Here is a 15,697-nt window from a genome sequence, read left to right on the forward strand (position 1 = left end):
TGCCTGTGCCATCGACCCGCACAGCTTGCTGTTTATCTGTCTTCCTGACACACCTAATTACCCAGGTTGCAGCTGCCAGAGCACTCACTCTTCCTAAATCACAGGCTCCCATCCCGCCTGTCGCCCAGGCCTCTGGGCCTCTGCCTGCAGAAGGGCTGCCATTGATTTTGCCGTTCCCATTTATGATCTACAAGGCTCTGCATCGCTGTTGCACATTTTACCTTAATTAGTTTATTCTTCTGGGCGTCCATGGTCAGCTCCGAAGCCAGGAAGCCAGAAGGGGTGGGGGAGGCCAATAGCACACAGCACCCTAATCTCTCTGCCACAAAGCCCCAAACCTGACAGGACATCAGCACCCTGGACAGCATTTTGCTAGGCACAGTGCTAATTCCACAGGATGCTAATAGGTGATCTGCAAAAAGGGGTTCCATGGCCACCTATGTTTGGGAAAGGTGGGTTAAATAAAATTAAGTAGGTAATTTATTGCAGGGATTTCAAAGCTTTTAGTGACTGATGTCCATTAAGAATTTCCAAGAGGGGGACAGAGTATGAAGGCTTTCCCAAACCAAGATGACCATGGACTCCTTTCTCCAGGTAGCTCACAGAGACCAGGGTTCCACAAAGCACACTTTGGGAAATGTTGCCCTGGGTGAGCAGGAGGAATTGGAGGTAATAAAGCAAGCAGAGGGAAGTCAAGTCCCCTGGGCCCATTTTCTCCTCTTGGCTGGCTGAGGTAGTTGCTCAGAGGCTTGAGCAATTTCTCACACTGAAGAAAGGTGGCCATCAGAGCTCTACAGAAATCAGGAAAAGCAGCTGTTTCCTTGCCCTGGGCCAAACTTTGGTGAAGTTGAACCAAGGCATTTGAGGAATGGACTATGTTAGCTGGAGGTGCGGTCTAAAGGGGCCCTGGTTTGATAGAGAAGGAAAAGAGTCACTGATGGCCAAGGCTGGAGCCCCAGAAACATTGGAGGTGGGGGGTAGGGCTAGGGTGCCCTCAGAACCCCTCCAGGCATCAGGAAGTCACAATGAGGCTGCTGCTGCCCGCTGATCACAGCAATAATCCCGAGTAGCAGCAACGATGCCAGCTTAGGCCCAGAGGCTCTTCCCCACAGTCCTGAAATCCAAAAACTTCTAAAAGCCTCAAGTGCTTTTTCTGTTTGTGGGAAACTCAACTGATAGCAAAACCTGTCCTGGGCTGATGTTAGCTATTTATAGGCTTTATTTATACCACTTAGTGTGAATATTCATGTTTCACTGCAGAAATATTAATGTGTTCAATTACGGGGTGCTGCCCCCAGTTCCTGCTGGGGGTATTATGTAATAAATGGTGTTTGCACTGCATTACCTTTCTAAAATATGAAGGAAAAATGTAAATTTCTAAACAATCTGGCCCCATGGGACTCAGGTAAGAGGCTGTGGACCTGTGGTAGTGTGGGGCTGCTGGGAGTTCTCCCAGGAGAATGACCTTCAACCAGGACTTCATGTGCATTTTCTCATTTAATTCCTGCAGCAACACTGCACAGCAGGCACAGCTATAGCCACCGCTTGCAGATGCGGAAAGCAAGGCTCAAAGAGGATCGGTGGCTTGCCGGTAGCAAGCTCAGGGCTAAGTTGGGCACTTTCCCCCTACTCAGGACCCACATCAGTTCTCCCAGGGCACCCCTGCCCCACTCCCCACCAAGCCACACTGGAAATGGACCTTAGCACAATCCTCCACTCGCACAGCGGCCTGCAGCTCTCCTGGATCTGCTTCCCCCACTGGTCTCATCAAGGGCCTTTCCCTCCCCAGGCAGGGCCTCTGCTCCCCCAGGAGTGACGGGCAGGGACAGGCTGTCTCTGCTCCAGCCTCAAGCAACCCGGTGTCTGGTGGGCAATCCCCGAGGCCAACTCCAGAGCCCACAGGTGATGCACCAGCCCCCAGGGCCCTCAGGGTCTCAGGAGGTCCTCAGAGACCAAATCCTTCATCCTCTCCTGGAGTTTCCTGGGGCATGATTTACACACTGCCCTCACCTGCACGCTCACACACACTCACTCACACTCTCACTCATTCTCACACACACACATAGAATAATCACTGACACCTGCCAAACCTCTGCGGTGCACAGCTGCTGTCTCTAAAGGGCCTTCGAGAACATCTCATCTATAAAATGAGAATAATCATTTCTGTCTAGTAACAGCTACCACCATTGCAGGCTGACGTGAACATAGTTATCCTCCTGTTCTAGTTTGCTAATGCTGCAGAATGCAAAACATCAGAGATGGATTGGCTTTTATAAAAAGCGGGTTTATTTGGCTACACAGTTACAGTCTAAAGGCCATAAAGTGTCCAAGGTAACACATCAGTAATCGGGTACCTTCACTGGAGGATGGCCAATGGCGTCCGGAAAACCTCTGTTAGCTGGGAAGGCACGTGGCTGGCGTCTGCTCCAAAGTTCTGGTTTCAAAATGACTTTCTCCCAGGACGTTCCTCTCTAGCAAGCTTGCTCCTCTTCAAAATATCACTCACGGCTGCACTAAGTTTCTTCTCTTTAAGTCAGCTCGTATATATGGCTCCACTGATCAAGGCCCACCCTGAATGGGTGGGGCCACGCCTCCACGGAAATATCCCATCAGTTATCATCTACAGTTGGGTGGGGCGCATCTCCATGCAAACAACCTAATCCAAATGTTCCAACTTAATCCCCACTAATATGTCTGCCCCACAAGATTGCATCAAAGAATATGGCTTTTTCTGGGGGACATAATACATTCAAACCGGCACACCTCCCCATTGACAAATAAGAAAGCTGAGGCTTAGAAATGCTAAGCAATTTGCCTGAAGTCAAACAACTAGAACCTAGAACTGGAATCTAGGTAGAATTGGGACACAGGTTCATTTTACTCTAAACTCTGTTTTGCCATGCTGTGCCCTTCAAGCTAAGCCCACTGCCTCCCCCATGGGCTAGCCAGAGAGTCAAATTGAAGGGTTCTGTCCCCAAGTCCACTCTTCTTCAAGTTCACCTTCCCTGGCTCTGCTGCTGCTCCTCTCCCTGTGTTTCCCAATTGGGCTCTGGGGGTAGGGCACAGCCCCCCTAAATATGAATGCTCTGGGTCCAGAGTTGAGTAAAACAAGGCAGAAAGCAGAGGGGAAGGCTCCGCCTTGGTGGTGCCCTGAAAGGGCCACCAGTAGTTCTTCCCCATTTCCCCAGAACAAGGCTTCTTATGAATGAGCTTCAGAGGGTATGGACTCCTGAGATTCTATATGGCATGTTGTGGAGTGCAGACTTGCAACTTCCTGAGCTGCGGGTCCTTGGCCTCCATCCAATTCTCAACGAGTCAGTAATCCAAAAAAAGGTGGAGACCTCTGCCTCCAGGGCTCCCCAGTCTTGGAGCAGGGTTCTCCCTGGGCTGCCCGAACCCCTGGTAATGCTCTAGGAAGCACAATCCTCACCCCCACTGTGTGGACCCTGCTGCCTTCTTATTCTCCTGGGAGTGGAGGTAACACCCATCAGAACTCAACTTCTAGTCCCTTCCTCAGCCTGGACTTAGAGCCCTACCCACCAACCAGAACTATTTCTTCTGAGACCAAAATCAGACCCTGTGATCCAGCAGAGAATTTAGGGGTCAGCTTCTTGGAGGAGCATTCTGGGTTGAGTTTGGATGCTGAAAATATTGAGTCTCGGGATTTTCTTCATGATGTTGCAGGACTGCGGTGCAGAAGAACATGAAATGTGGCTGTTGAGGGTCATTCCAGACATACAGTATCCCCAGTTTTTCTCCCCTCACTCCTGAAGCCTGGGCCATTCTCATAAGCCTCAAGGTTTCTTCTCTAAACTGAAGACATTTAAGATCCCCCCAAAAGAGGAGTCTCTCCTTGTTCTGAGGTCTTCCTAGCAGCAGGTGATTCATCCATCTCTGGTGCCCAACACCTCGCAGCAGGTGCCACAGGACATACCCAGAGACCAGAACCTGTGTGCTGGCCCACTTTCCACCAACTCTCCCCTTTCTCCTCTCTCCAGGGGTGGCCACGTACTCAGACAAGTTGTTCAAGTTCCGCAATAACCGGTGGGAAGACATCCTGAGTGACGAGGTCAATGTGGCCCGTGGCGTGGCCAACCTTTTTGCCGGGCGCTCCGTAGCCTGTGTGGACAGGACGGTGAGTGCAGGGGAGCCTGGGGTGGAGGGGTCTGGGGGACAGTGGAGAACACACAATGTGAGAGCCAGGAGAGGAGCCCCCGTGCAGATGTCCCCTGACAGAGCGGTGGCCCTCAAGGGCAAAGCCCACAGCTGCATTGTCTCGCACAGCGTCTTGCACATAGTAGGTGCTAACTACTAACAACTAAGACTTTAGGAGTGAGTTGCAATATACCAAGCTCCCTTACATCCTTTTTTCCACGTGGTTCTCCCAGAAAGTAGGGAGGAGGCAGGCCAGGTGTTGGCATCCTTGTGTCCAGTAGACAGATGAGGGAACTGAGGCCCAGCTTGGAGCAGTGAGTTGCTTGAGGACCCAAAATGGATCAGTAGGGTGGCCAGGACATGAATCAGAATCTTCTAGCCCTAGATCCTGTGTTGATTCATTCACTTATTCAATTAACATTTCTTAAGCACCTACTATGTGCCAAACATTGAGCCATGGGGTGCATCATAAATATTTATGGGGCACATGAAGGTACAACAGAGGGGTCCATGGGTGGAGAGTGCCTGTGTGTACAAGGACCTTAGGTCATCATAGTTTCTTCAATGCTTCTGTGCCCTGCTAGTCTACCCCACGCTGAGGGGCCCATCCCAGATTGGATGGGGAAGAAAGGCCAAGGCGGGGAGGGCAGAAGCAGCTGCAGCCATCTGCCCTATGGGGCAGCCCCTGGGCTCATGTCTCAGCAAACCCAGCCTGAGAGCTGGGGGGACTTGCTGCAGAGGTGATTTATATCCCTCCTGTCACCTGCTCTCCTGCTGCCCACCTCCTTGGCTTTATAAACAGTCATCACTAAATCAGGGACCCAGCTGCTGCCCAGCTTCCCAGGGAACATCCCTGGGCCCCATTCAGGGGCAGGGGCAAGGAGGCCAGCTCACTTCAGAATTCCCATGGCACGGTGGGGATTCGGGATTCAGTGTGAATCTTCAAAGCAAGGGCCTGCAGGCCTTCAGAGAAGGCAGGTGCCAGGTATAAATATTTATTTCTTAACAAGCTGGTGCTGGGAAGAGAAGCCAAGCTGGGCTGTGAAGACACATTTAGCCCTGACCTGAATCTGTGCCACCTGGACTCCTGCCTGGTGGGAGGGCACGGGATGCGTTTCTGTGAACAGTCCCAAAGAGTGGGGAGGGTCTGGGGGAATGCCAGGCCTGGTCACGGCTGGGGGCCTCTCCCAGCTTCTCCTGGCTTCCTGTCCCACTCGTTCAGGATGAAAGCTCCCCACGCTGAGCTAAGGTGGGAAACTTCTCAGAGAGCTGGTGGGAGGGACAGGAAGGTTAATCAGAAAGAGCCCCCTCTCTTTGTCCTAACAAGGGCACCTGTACACCCACGCATTTAACCACAGGACAAAGGCACCATGTGAAAGGCAAAAACAAAACTAAACTAAACAAAAGACAGGTTGGTACTGCAGCATGGTGGGCAGGCACTTACTGATGGGCACTTACCAGTGTTCTCCCTCCCCGCCCAGCCCCTGACTTCACTCTCCCAAGCCTTAGAGAAGGAGAAAGAACTCCTACAGTCTGTCCACCACCAGGAGCGGGATTGCTTTCTGCATCCAGCCACCACCCTGGCTATTCCTAGGACCTGAGACTGGTGGGGGGAAAGGGGTACACCAGGGTAGGAATGGGTGGAGGTCAAGGCCAGCCTGGAAGTTGACAGATAGGAAATCAACATGGAACAGGCAAGTAAAAATCAGAATAACAACTGCTCACATGTTAAAATTACAGCATGCCGCTGTGCTAAGTGGCATACATGCATTATTTTGTTGAATCCTCATCATAAGTCCATGAGGTACATGTTGCCATTATCCCCATTTTACAGAGATGGAAACTAAAGCTTTGAGCAGTTAAGCAACTTGACCTTGGCCACAGTAAGTGGCAGACACAGCCAGTAATTGAGCCCTGCCTGCCTGAGTTTAAAGGATATGCCTTTTCCCCATTGTCTCCCCTGCCTTCAGGTGAAATGGTGTCAAATACAGTAATTCAACCACAAGTTCCATTACTGCATCCACCCTACGTGTCCTTTGTCAGCCCTACCTGGGGGCCCTTTAGTCCACCCAGTCAGTGGTTCTCAAAGTGTGGTCCCCGACCAGCAGCATCAGCATTGTTAGAAATGCAAATTCTCAGCTCCAACTCAGACCTATTGAATCAGAAACTCTGGGGGTGGGGCCCAGCAATCTGCATTGCAACAAACCCTACAGGTGATTCCAATGAATCTGAAGTCTGAGAGCCAGTACACCAGGTAAATGTCTTAGCCTGGCCAAGTCCTGGGCCTCTGCCTCCCCACTTCCAGCCCGCGTTCTTGCTCTGCCCCAATCCTGGCACACCCGTCTGCCCTTTATCTTCAGCTGCCTCATCACTCACCCACCTTTCTGGATCCAGCTCAAAGCCGATCTCTTACAAGAAGCGTTCATTGATCGATAATGATTATGCCTCATGTTCATATAGCATTTTTATCTTTTCAAAGACCTTGCACATATGTTGTCTCTTTTCATCTCCTCAACAACCCTGCCAGGAAGCAGGGGGATTATGATCGCCATTTAACACAAGAAGGAGATGCAGCCTGGAGAGGGTGAGGCACCTGCCCAAGCAACAGAGCCAGTTTAGGGGCAGAGCTAGCCTGGCCTGCAGGCTGACATCTCTAAGGCAGAAGTTCTCCAAGTGTGGTCCCCAAACCAGTGGCATCATCATCACCTGGGAGCTTGTTAGAAATGTGTATTCTCAGCTCTCCTACCCACCACCACCCCAGGACCTAACAGGATGGGGCCCAGCATCTGTCTCCACAAGCCCTCCAGGTGATGCTGATGCACACAAAAGTGTGAGAACCACTGCCCTGGGCCAAAAGCTGCAGGAACATCTTCCTTCTCCTGGAATCATCTCACCCTCCCAGATATATTGTGGTCCAGTTCACATGTGAATATCTGCAGTCTTCTACAACTGTGACACGTCAGTTTTATCACACCCAATAAACTGAAGTAAGGAACAAGGTACATCTCAATTTTATAAATATCCTAATTTCTAGCAGAGTGCATTTTAGTCCATTTGGGCTTAATTGTCCTGTTGATGAGGTTGCTGGCAGAGTCAGGAACAGTGACAGTGATGGGGCTCTTTCCCCTTTAGACACATTCATTCATTCTTCAGCCAATCATTCCACACACATGTACCAAGCGCCTGTGCTGGGCAAGAAGCTTTCAAACTCCTCCCATAATCAAGAAGCCTTGTGGTTAAGCAGTGCATCTCAAACTTAAATTTTGCACAGGCATCACATGGATATCTTGTTAAAACGCAGATTCTAATTCAGAAGCTCTGGGTAGGGCCTGAGATTGTGTATTTCTAACATGCTGTCAGGTGACATCACTTTGAGTAACAAGATTTGTAAAGTATAGGTTCCCAGGTAGCAGGATAGAGGCTCAGATAACCAAGAAAGAAGTATAGAACACTCCTTTAGGGAACAGATTTCCACCAGCTTCATCCTTCTACACTCCCTGCCTTGTACTTTACATTCCAGCGACATTGAATGAACTGCCTGTGGTTTCCCTACATATACCAACCTCATTCTCATCTCGCCCCTCCACTTCATCTAGCTGAGACTCCTCTTGGGGAATCTTTTCTGAACTTCCCATAGTTAGGTCCCTTCCTCTGGGTCAAAAGCCTGTATCAGTTTCAGAGAAACTGAACCAACAGGAGATATGTATATGTATATGTGTAGGTGTATGTGTGTGTATGTATATGTATGTATATATGTATATATAAAGATACTTATTTTAAGGAATTGTCAGGGGCTGGCAAGTCCAAAAATCCATAGGGCAAGCTGACAAGCCGGAAACTCAGACAAGAGTTGATCTTGTGGTCTTGAGGAAGAATTTCTTCTTCTCTAGGAAACCTCAACTTTTTGCTCTTAAGGCCTTCAACTGATAGCATGAGGCCCACCCACAATATCGAGAGTAATCTCCTTTACTTAAAGTCAACTGATTGTAGATGTTAATCACATCTATCAAATACCTTTACAGCAATATCTAGACTAGCGTTTGGCCAAACAACTGAACCCCATACCCTAAGCAAGTTGACACCCAAAAGTAACCATCACAAAGCCCCTCTCTGTGCACCCAGGAAGTCCTGTACCTATTGTCTGCCATATTGTTGTGAGATTGTTGGTGTCTTTGTCCCTCAGGAGACCCTGAGCTCCTTCTTCCTTGGCCTCACCCACAAGTCAGACAGATTCAAGTGGCTCTTAATCAACTTTCCCAAAGAAAATCATCCCAAAGAAGGTATCAAGTTGGTGGCCAGTTAGATGAGATGAGGGTTCCACGCATGGGGCCATTGGATGAGAAAGAGAAGCAAGCAAAGAGGGCCAAGAAGAGGGGGTGATAGAGCACACGCCTGTTGGCTCGAGCTCAGCAGTTTCTCTTGTTTCATTTTGTGTTCATGGCTTGCCTTGCAAGCTGAACTGTTAGCAACCTGAGGACAGGGCCTTTATCTAGAGCAAAGTGCTTGCACATAGAGTTCAAGAAATATATACTGTCTGGTTAATTGAGGGAAGTGAGGAAAGGACGAGAACAGAGCTAGAAAACTAGTTTAGAAATTGTGTTGCTCTCCGGAGGCATCCATTGAAGAAATCACACCATTATAATGACAGGCAGAAGAGAATCTTTCATCGAGAGTGTTTTGGACTAGAGAAGAGAATGACTGCAGCAAAAGAGGAGCTGGTGCCCAGGGCTTCTCCTGGAGGCAAAGTGGAAAAAAATTTTGAGACAGTGTTGTAAAGGTAGATGCAATATAATACTTATTTCTAGTGATATGGGGAAAAGAGGGAATGGAAGAAGGAAGGAGGACCCCTGCAATTTTGTGCCTCTTGTGTTACCAAACCAGAATGAAGAAGTGTAGGTGGTGGTGGACAGGGAGGGGGTGGGTAGCTCAGGAATTTACTTGTCATCTTAGCTGGAGTGAGTTTGAATGGCAGAGAGAAAGACTGAGAATAATGGGAATTGGTAGAGCAATCAATCAGCAAATATTTATTGAGCAGCTACCCTGGCTGGCAGCTGGAGAGAGCTCAGCTGGAGGGAGGCACATTAGAAAATTGTCTATAAAAAGGTGATTATGGGGGAGAGGGAGGGATGTGTTCTCCTGGAAGAGGACAGAGGGAACATCAGGGCTGCTTTGTTGTACAAATCTGGGAGGGGGTGGGGGGGGGTCATGCACATGTAGCCTTTGTGAAAGGCACCTCTGGAATTGTGCCATGCACAGCCTGCAGGGCCATAGGCAATAGATCTGGGGAGAAGAACCCAACCCTGTGAAAGAGCTAGCCATGGTCCAAAGAGAGGAGAGGGAATAACTGCTTTCTTGGAAAAAGACCAGGATGAGGCAGTGATGGGCCTGCTCACCAACCCCCTTCCCTTCCTCCTCAGGGTTCCGGACGCTACTCTATCTACATTGCCAATTATGCCTATGGTAACGTGGGCCCCGATGCCCTCATCGAAATGGACCCTGAGGCCAGTGACCTCTCTCAGGGCATCCTGGCACTCAGAGATGTGGCTGCTGAGGCTGGGGTCAGCAAATATACAGGTATGCCGAGTGATGCAGGAGTCTGTGAGCTGGCGGGGGGCCTGGGGCTGGGGTCTGCAAGGCCAAGTCTAATTTTTCAAGAGGCCACATAGAGAAAGTGGGCTTATGGCTCTGGGGCAGGGAGGAGGAAGGCTTTATTCCATCCCACCACTAAGGCTTGGCGAGATATCTGGCAGGTGCGGGCTTGGACGTTATATATAGGGGTTTGCCGGAAACCGGGGTGAGAACACCATGATAGCCTCTTCTCTCTGGAAACTCTTGCCCCATTCCCAGCTGTAACCCAAATGATGGGTAAATAGGTTCTGGAGGAGAAAAACCGACAAATCACAAAAGCAGAGATCTAAAGCATTCTTTATTGCCGAACAGCAGATGAAATTATTTACTTACACATAAGAGGCCAGGAATTGAGCGCTAAATCCCTAAGCTTTAGCTGGGTCCCGTCTCTGATAACTGAGCTCAAACAATTGTGTTCTTGTTCCAAAACCTCTCCAGCACTTTTTTTGAAGGCAAACTCCCCCCTCATCTTTCTGGATGGGGGACGTATTGTCAGAGTCTCTGACAGCGAGATCTTTCTAGGGAAGGCTGTTTTTCTAATTCCAGCATGGCTGCTGACTAAACTCTGATAATCTGCCAATAGACTGCTGATGGCACAGCAATCCTGTTCCTGTTTTGGGTGCCAAAAATCAGGAAGCCAGAGCTCGACACAATGACTCCTCAAGCAAACTTAGCCCTAATTCATGTCCAACCTGCACTTTGGACATATAAATTCTCTTGTTGGTTGACCTTCCCAATATATCCTTTCCAACTTGTCCTCCTGACTTCTGGAGTGGCAGCTTGCCTGAATCCAAATCCTGGTGCAGGACAGTTACTTCAGGGGACATTTGGGCCCTGCCCCTGCCTCCAGACACCTGGGAGGTGGCATATTCTCAAAGTCCTACCCAGAAAGGGTTGTCGCTGCCTTCCCTGAGTTTATGATGCTTTCTTTAGCTAACTTTCCACCTCAGTGACAGGGGGAGATTAATGTTGACCTGTCTGACAAAGTTTGCAGGAACAAACGACTAGACGATAAAATAGTTTTCACAGCTCAAGCCCCACCAAAGTGTTCAGGAGCTCCACGCATGAATGTGCAGCAGAAAAGGCTGAGTGTCAGTCATAAAACATGTTTCCCAGGGAAAAGGAATAAACATGGTGGAGCTGCAGCCTGGAATTGTATAGTCATTTTTTTTGAATAGTTCCCAGTTCTGTGCACTGGGCTGGCTTGGCAATTACGTGCCTTGATCTGCAGGAAAAGGCGGGTGGGCTGAGGGGATGAAGCACTTGAAAATGCTGATGTGGAAGGGAGGCAAGTGCTGGGAGAGAGAGTTATACACAGAATAAAAGAATTCAGAAGGTTGCGACTGGCTTTGGGCAGGAAGCGGGCATTGTTCACGTCGACCAGGCTGGCAGAGGGGCTGGCAGGGAACTGAGGAGGGGGAAGGAGGAGACCAAGAGGAGACAGCTGAGGGACACGGATGTGAAGGAAGCGCCAGCCAACTGTGCTGGGCTGTGCTGGAAGGACTCGGCAGCTCAAGGAAGGGACAGTGGTTTCTGTGGGGGCATAGAGAGAGGCCGGGGCAGCTGGCATGCCCAGAGGACACGTTAGAGCAGCTTCGCAGGCTTCCAAAAGCTGTTTGGCTGACAAGAACCCATTTGGCCCACCAGCTTACTGTTCTGTCTGCCCGCCCTCCCCAGCCCACCCTTTCCCTACCTGCCAAGCCCCCCAGCGCTACCCTGCAGTCTCCCTTGTCACTCAGCTAATGAGGCACAGACATCTGGCTACAAAACAAGCCTGGAGTGCCCCCCCCCACCCCACTCCAGGAACAAACCCCAAATGTAAGGGCCACCACGCTGAGCCCAGCCCAATTGCTGAGCCTCTGGGCTGGTGGCCAGTGCTCGGCTCCAGGCGGTGTCATGGGGCCTGAGAAGTGGGGAGGAAAGCAGGCAGGGGCAAGCTGGGCCCTGTGCAAGCTGGGAGGGAAGCAGATGTGCATTCAGGGAGCTGGGTGTCCCCCGAGCCAAGCCACACAGCACCCATCTGCTAGGTAGCAAGGCAACCTACAACAGTGGAGATTATACAGGCCAAGCCTTCCACAGTGCAAAAGAACAAACTGAGGTCCAGCAAGAGGAGAAGGGGCTCGCCCAAAGTCACACAGGAGCCTTGCAGAAAAACTGCACATAGAGCCCCATCTCCTGATGCCTAAACTGCCACAACCAGCTGACCTTCAATGACCTCCAGCTTGAGATTCTCGCTCCAGCCTGCAAGAAAACGGGGAGGGGCTGGTGAAGGAGGAAGGCCCCGCACCAGGTATGAAGCCCCAGGGATTTGCACTCAGGACTTTAAGTGCAGTCCCAGATTTTTGTGGCCGGAGCAGCTGCTTGGCCTGGGGTGATCCGGGCAGCAGGAGGAGGCCGGGGCAGTGCCGGCGGGCAGCGCCATTTCCGCTGGGGCTGTCCAGCTCTGCTGGAAGGGGAGGGGAGGCCGCCTCTCCAGACGCTATCGATTTCGGCGGCCGCCGCTTTGCTGGGTCACAGTGCCATCTAGCGGCCAGCGTGCCCACTCTCGGGGGACTGGAGGGCTCTGGAGGGCGGCAGAGCAAAGCACTACGCTACGTTGGGCCATGGGAAGGCTCCTCTCCCATCCCCTAGTTCGATAAGAATACCAAGCTCCAACTTCCCCGGCTGCCCTCAGCCTCGTGGAGCCGACAGCATGGGGAGCAGTCCTGCCTGGGAGCCCTGAGAACAGGGTCCTCACCCCTGCCCGGGGCCTGGCATGGAAACTGAAGTGGGGAGGTGGGATGCAGGAGCTGTGCCCCGGCTCTGCTGACCGGTGACCTTGGGTATGTCACTTAGCCTCCCAAGCACGTTGAACTGGCAGTCTAGTCTAGTGGAGTGGCCAGGAGTGCAGGGTCTGGGGCTGGACTGCCAGGTGCAGCTCCTGCCTCACTGTGTCCCCCAGTCTCTGCAGCAGTGGGCAAACGACTGACCTCTCTCAGCCTTACTTTTCTTAACGCCAAAACAGGATGCTGTGGGAATGAAAGGAGATAATAGGAAGTGCCCCCGACTGTAGCAAATAGCCCCTTCCTCAGCTGAGACTGGGACAGGGTGGTGCTGGGACTCTCTGCTGGGCAGCAGTGGGGCTCCCGGAGCCTGGTGCTAGGCACGCACAGGAGAAGCACAGGCTCTGGAGGCACTCGCTGGGTGTCCCGCGGCCAGCCCTTTGTATCCCCAGGCCCACCCGGATCCATCTCTTCCTCCACCCGCTTGATCCTGCCTCCCCCAGGCCTCAACCCCTCTTCAGGAGCTCTGCATTTTGGCCTCACCCTTTTAGGGAGCATCTGTCCAGGCTGCCAAGGTGGTGATTAAAGAAGCCTTAAAAGAAATTTAGAAAGAAAATGAAGGTGGATTTATGATGTCGGGTGGGGAGTTTTGCTGTTGGCCGGGAGCAGTGTGGAACAAAGCGAAGGGCAGATCTGATTTATAGGAAGTCATTATTGGAGGAGACGGAGATGCCTAAAGCCCAGCTGAGGCCTCCTGGCGGATCCCCACCAGCGGGCTCCGGAGAGGTGGCGGGGGCGACAGAGTGGGGGTGCAGAGCCTCCCAGTTTCCGCAGGAGCACAGCCTGGTCCGGCAGCTGGGGTGCAGGCAGGGCTGGAGCGACCGGCTCCTCAGCCAGGGGCCCCGGGCCCCCAGGGATGCAGCCACACTGGGGGGGTCAGATGCATTCGACGTTTTCCTTTTCAAGCACACACAGATGTGTTGTCAAATAGAAATGTATTTTTGTATGCATTTTTTTCAGCTAAATAACAGATTTTAAAGACACTTCAAGCCTATGCCTGGCCTCTCTGGGCTATGCCCCAGCCTCACCAGGAGTAAACCACCCCCACCTCTGCTGCAGGGAACTTTAGCAGAGATGTTTGTGAAGCCCACTGGGGAGGCAGCACAGGCTCGGTGGGAGGGTTTACAGTGTGACCACCCCCACACCCGCTGGCTGTGATTGCTCCTCCCCGAGCCTCAGTTTCTCCACTTAGAATAAGTGGTGATAAGACATGTCTCAAGAGTGGTTATGAGACTGAGCTAAGACCTGGTACACAGCACTGAGGACTACTCCTGCCACCACTTTACCCACCCGCTGTCCTGAGCAGCCCCTTCCAGCCCCCTCACTGCTGGAAGTGAGATGGAAAAGAGCGTCTTCCTTCCTGCACCCCCAGGTTGCTAAGATTTGGAAATCTCCCACCCAGCGAACAGGTGATGGAGGCTATGCCCCTGCCCACCTCCCTCCCCTCAGTGTCCTGCCGAGGGACGGTGGACAGGACGGATTGGGGGAAGCAAGCAGAAGGTCCTTGTCTAATACCTTCCGCCCTGAATAGTCAGAACCCTGCCCAGCCTCCAGAAGGTCCACAGAGAGTTCGGGATTGGCAACACCAGCACCAACACAGTATTATTCTGTTATAGAATTTTCAGGAAATTAGAATGAGAGGCCCTGTTGCAAGCGTGTCCTTTATCCACAGCATTCCTTTCTCCAACATACACATGTGGCCCATCCCAACATGTTCCAGCATCTTTGCGCTACTCTTTTACAATATCTTGGATGTTCATGGCAGCCTGCAGGCCTTGGTGTCCACCAGAATCATATTTCTCTCAAGGCTTCAACAGATTAATCCTTTGGGTCCAAACTCACTGGCTGATGGACGTTATCTCAGAGCCTCCACAGGTGCAGAGTCTAAATTGGCCTTGAAATTCACCCCCAAACATGCTTATCCGGTGGTCCACCCTGGAGCATTGAAAAGCAGAGCTGGAAGGAGCCTGGAAGATCTTCTCGTTGCCCACCCATTTTACAGGGAAGGAGACTGAGGCCGAGAGAGGGGCAGAAGAAGGCCAGAACCTTGAGAGGCTTTTCAGCCCTGGGAATCCTGGCACTTCATCTCTGGGTCCTCAGGCCCACGGTTTGGGGTGCTTCCGCACAACCTCTCTTTCCCCCACCCCCACCACCCCCACCCCACCTCACCCCACCCCTGCCCGGCCCGAGAGCTGGATCACTGGGCCTGAGCTGGGCTGGAGTCTGTGTTCCTGAGGTGCTGGTGTTTGGGGCTTCAGGGGCTCAGTTCTCAAGGATGAGACCGCCCACGGGGCTGGGGCGCCACAAGCAGAGAAACCCTAGGTTCAGTCAGACCATCAGAGGCAGTGCCAGAAGTGGGGGGCCACAAGGGGGGACATTTCCCCTGTAATCCTGGCTCCCATCCTCAGAGTCAGCAGAAGCCATCAGGGGAGGGGCATTCACACCCAACAGCAGAAGGAGGAGGCCTTTGAAGCTTGAAAGTGCCAGGGAAAATAAAGGGATTTTATTCACCCAGCAGGTGGTAAATAGTTCCAGCTAATGAGTATGTGGCACCTGACATTTTCCAAGGTACCTTTCAAAAGCCAGCTCACTTAATATTTACAGCAGCCCTGCCAGGGAGGTATTACTATTATTATCAGTCCCATGTTATAGGGGCGAAAACAGAGCCCAGAAAGGTTCAGTGCCATGCCTAAGGTCACACAGCTCAAACATTCCTACCACCAATGCTGCCTCTCCTGCCTCAAAGGGGAAACTGCTTGTCCCCAGGAGGGTATGCTGGCCTCAGATAGAAAAGAATTAATTGATGTAAAGTGGGGTTAGCTCCCTATTGGGATGCTGTTCTCCAAGGCTAAAGATGTTCCAAAATGCCCCCTGCCACATCCACGATGGAGGGGTTTTATTGGTCTGAGGATTAACGTGCTCTGTAAATCCTGTGGCATCCGTGGAAGTGCTCCCACATCTGGCTGCCCCTGCCTCAGTCCCCAGGTTCACCCCACATCCTGTGGCTGCTGGGGCCAGTGGCCAAGGCGCCAGCTCCCCAACTGTGACTCACCTGCTCCCCAACTGTGCAGCGAACTTGCCAAGAAAGAGTT

The 15,697-nt window shown here is 51.7% G+C and overlaps 1 protein-coding gene across 1 annotated transcript in view; it reads left to right on the forward strand.

The window, feature by feature from the left end:
• CRTAC1 (cartilage acidic protein 1) overlaps positions 1–15,697 on the forward strand; it is a 139,195-nt gene that overhangs the window by 95,387 nt on the left and 28,111 nt on the right. Inside the window, exons 4-5 of the mRNA XM_037805104.1 lie at positions 3,999–4,135; positions 9,573–9,729. Coding sequence (XP_037661032.1) covers positions 3,999–4,135; positions 9,573–9,729 — 294 coding nt within the window. The remainder of the gene's footprint in view (positions 1–3,998; positions 4,136–9,572; positions 9,730–15,697) is intronic.

Source organism: Choloepus didactylus, chromosome 15, assembly GCF_015220235.1.
Source record: "Choloepus didactylus isolate mChoDid1 chromosome 15, mChoDid1.pri, whole genome shotgun sequence".
Lineage (NCBI taxonomy): Eukaryota > Metazoa > Chordata > Mammalia > Pilosa > Megalonychidae > Choloepus > Choloepus didactylus.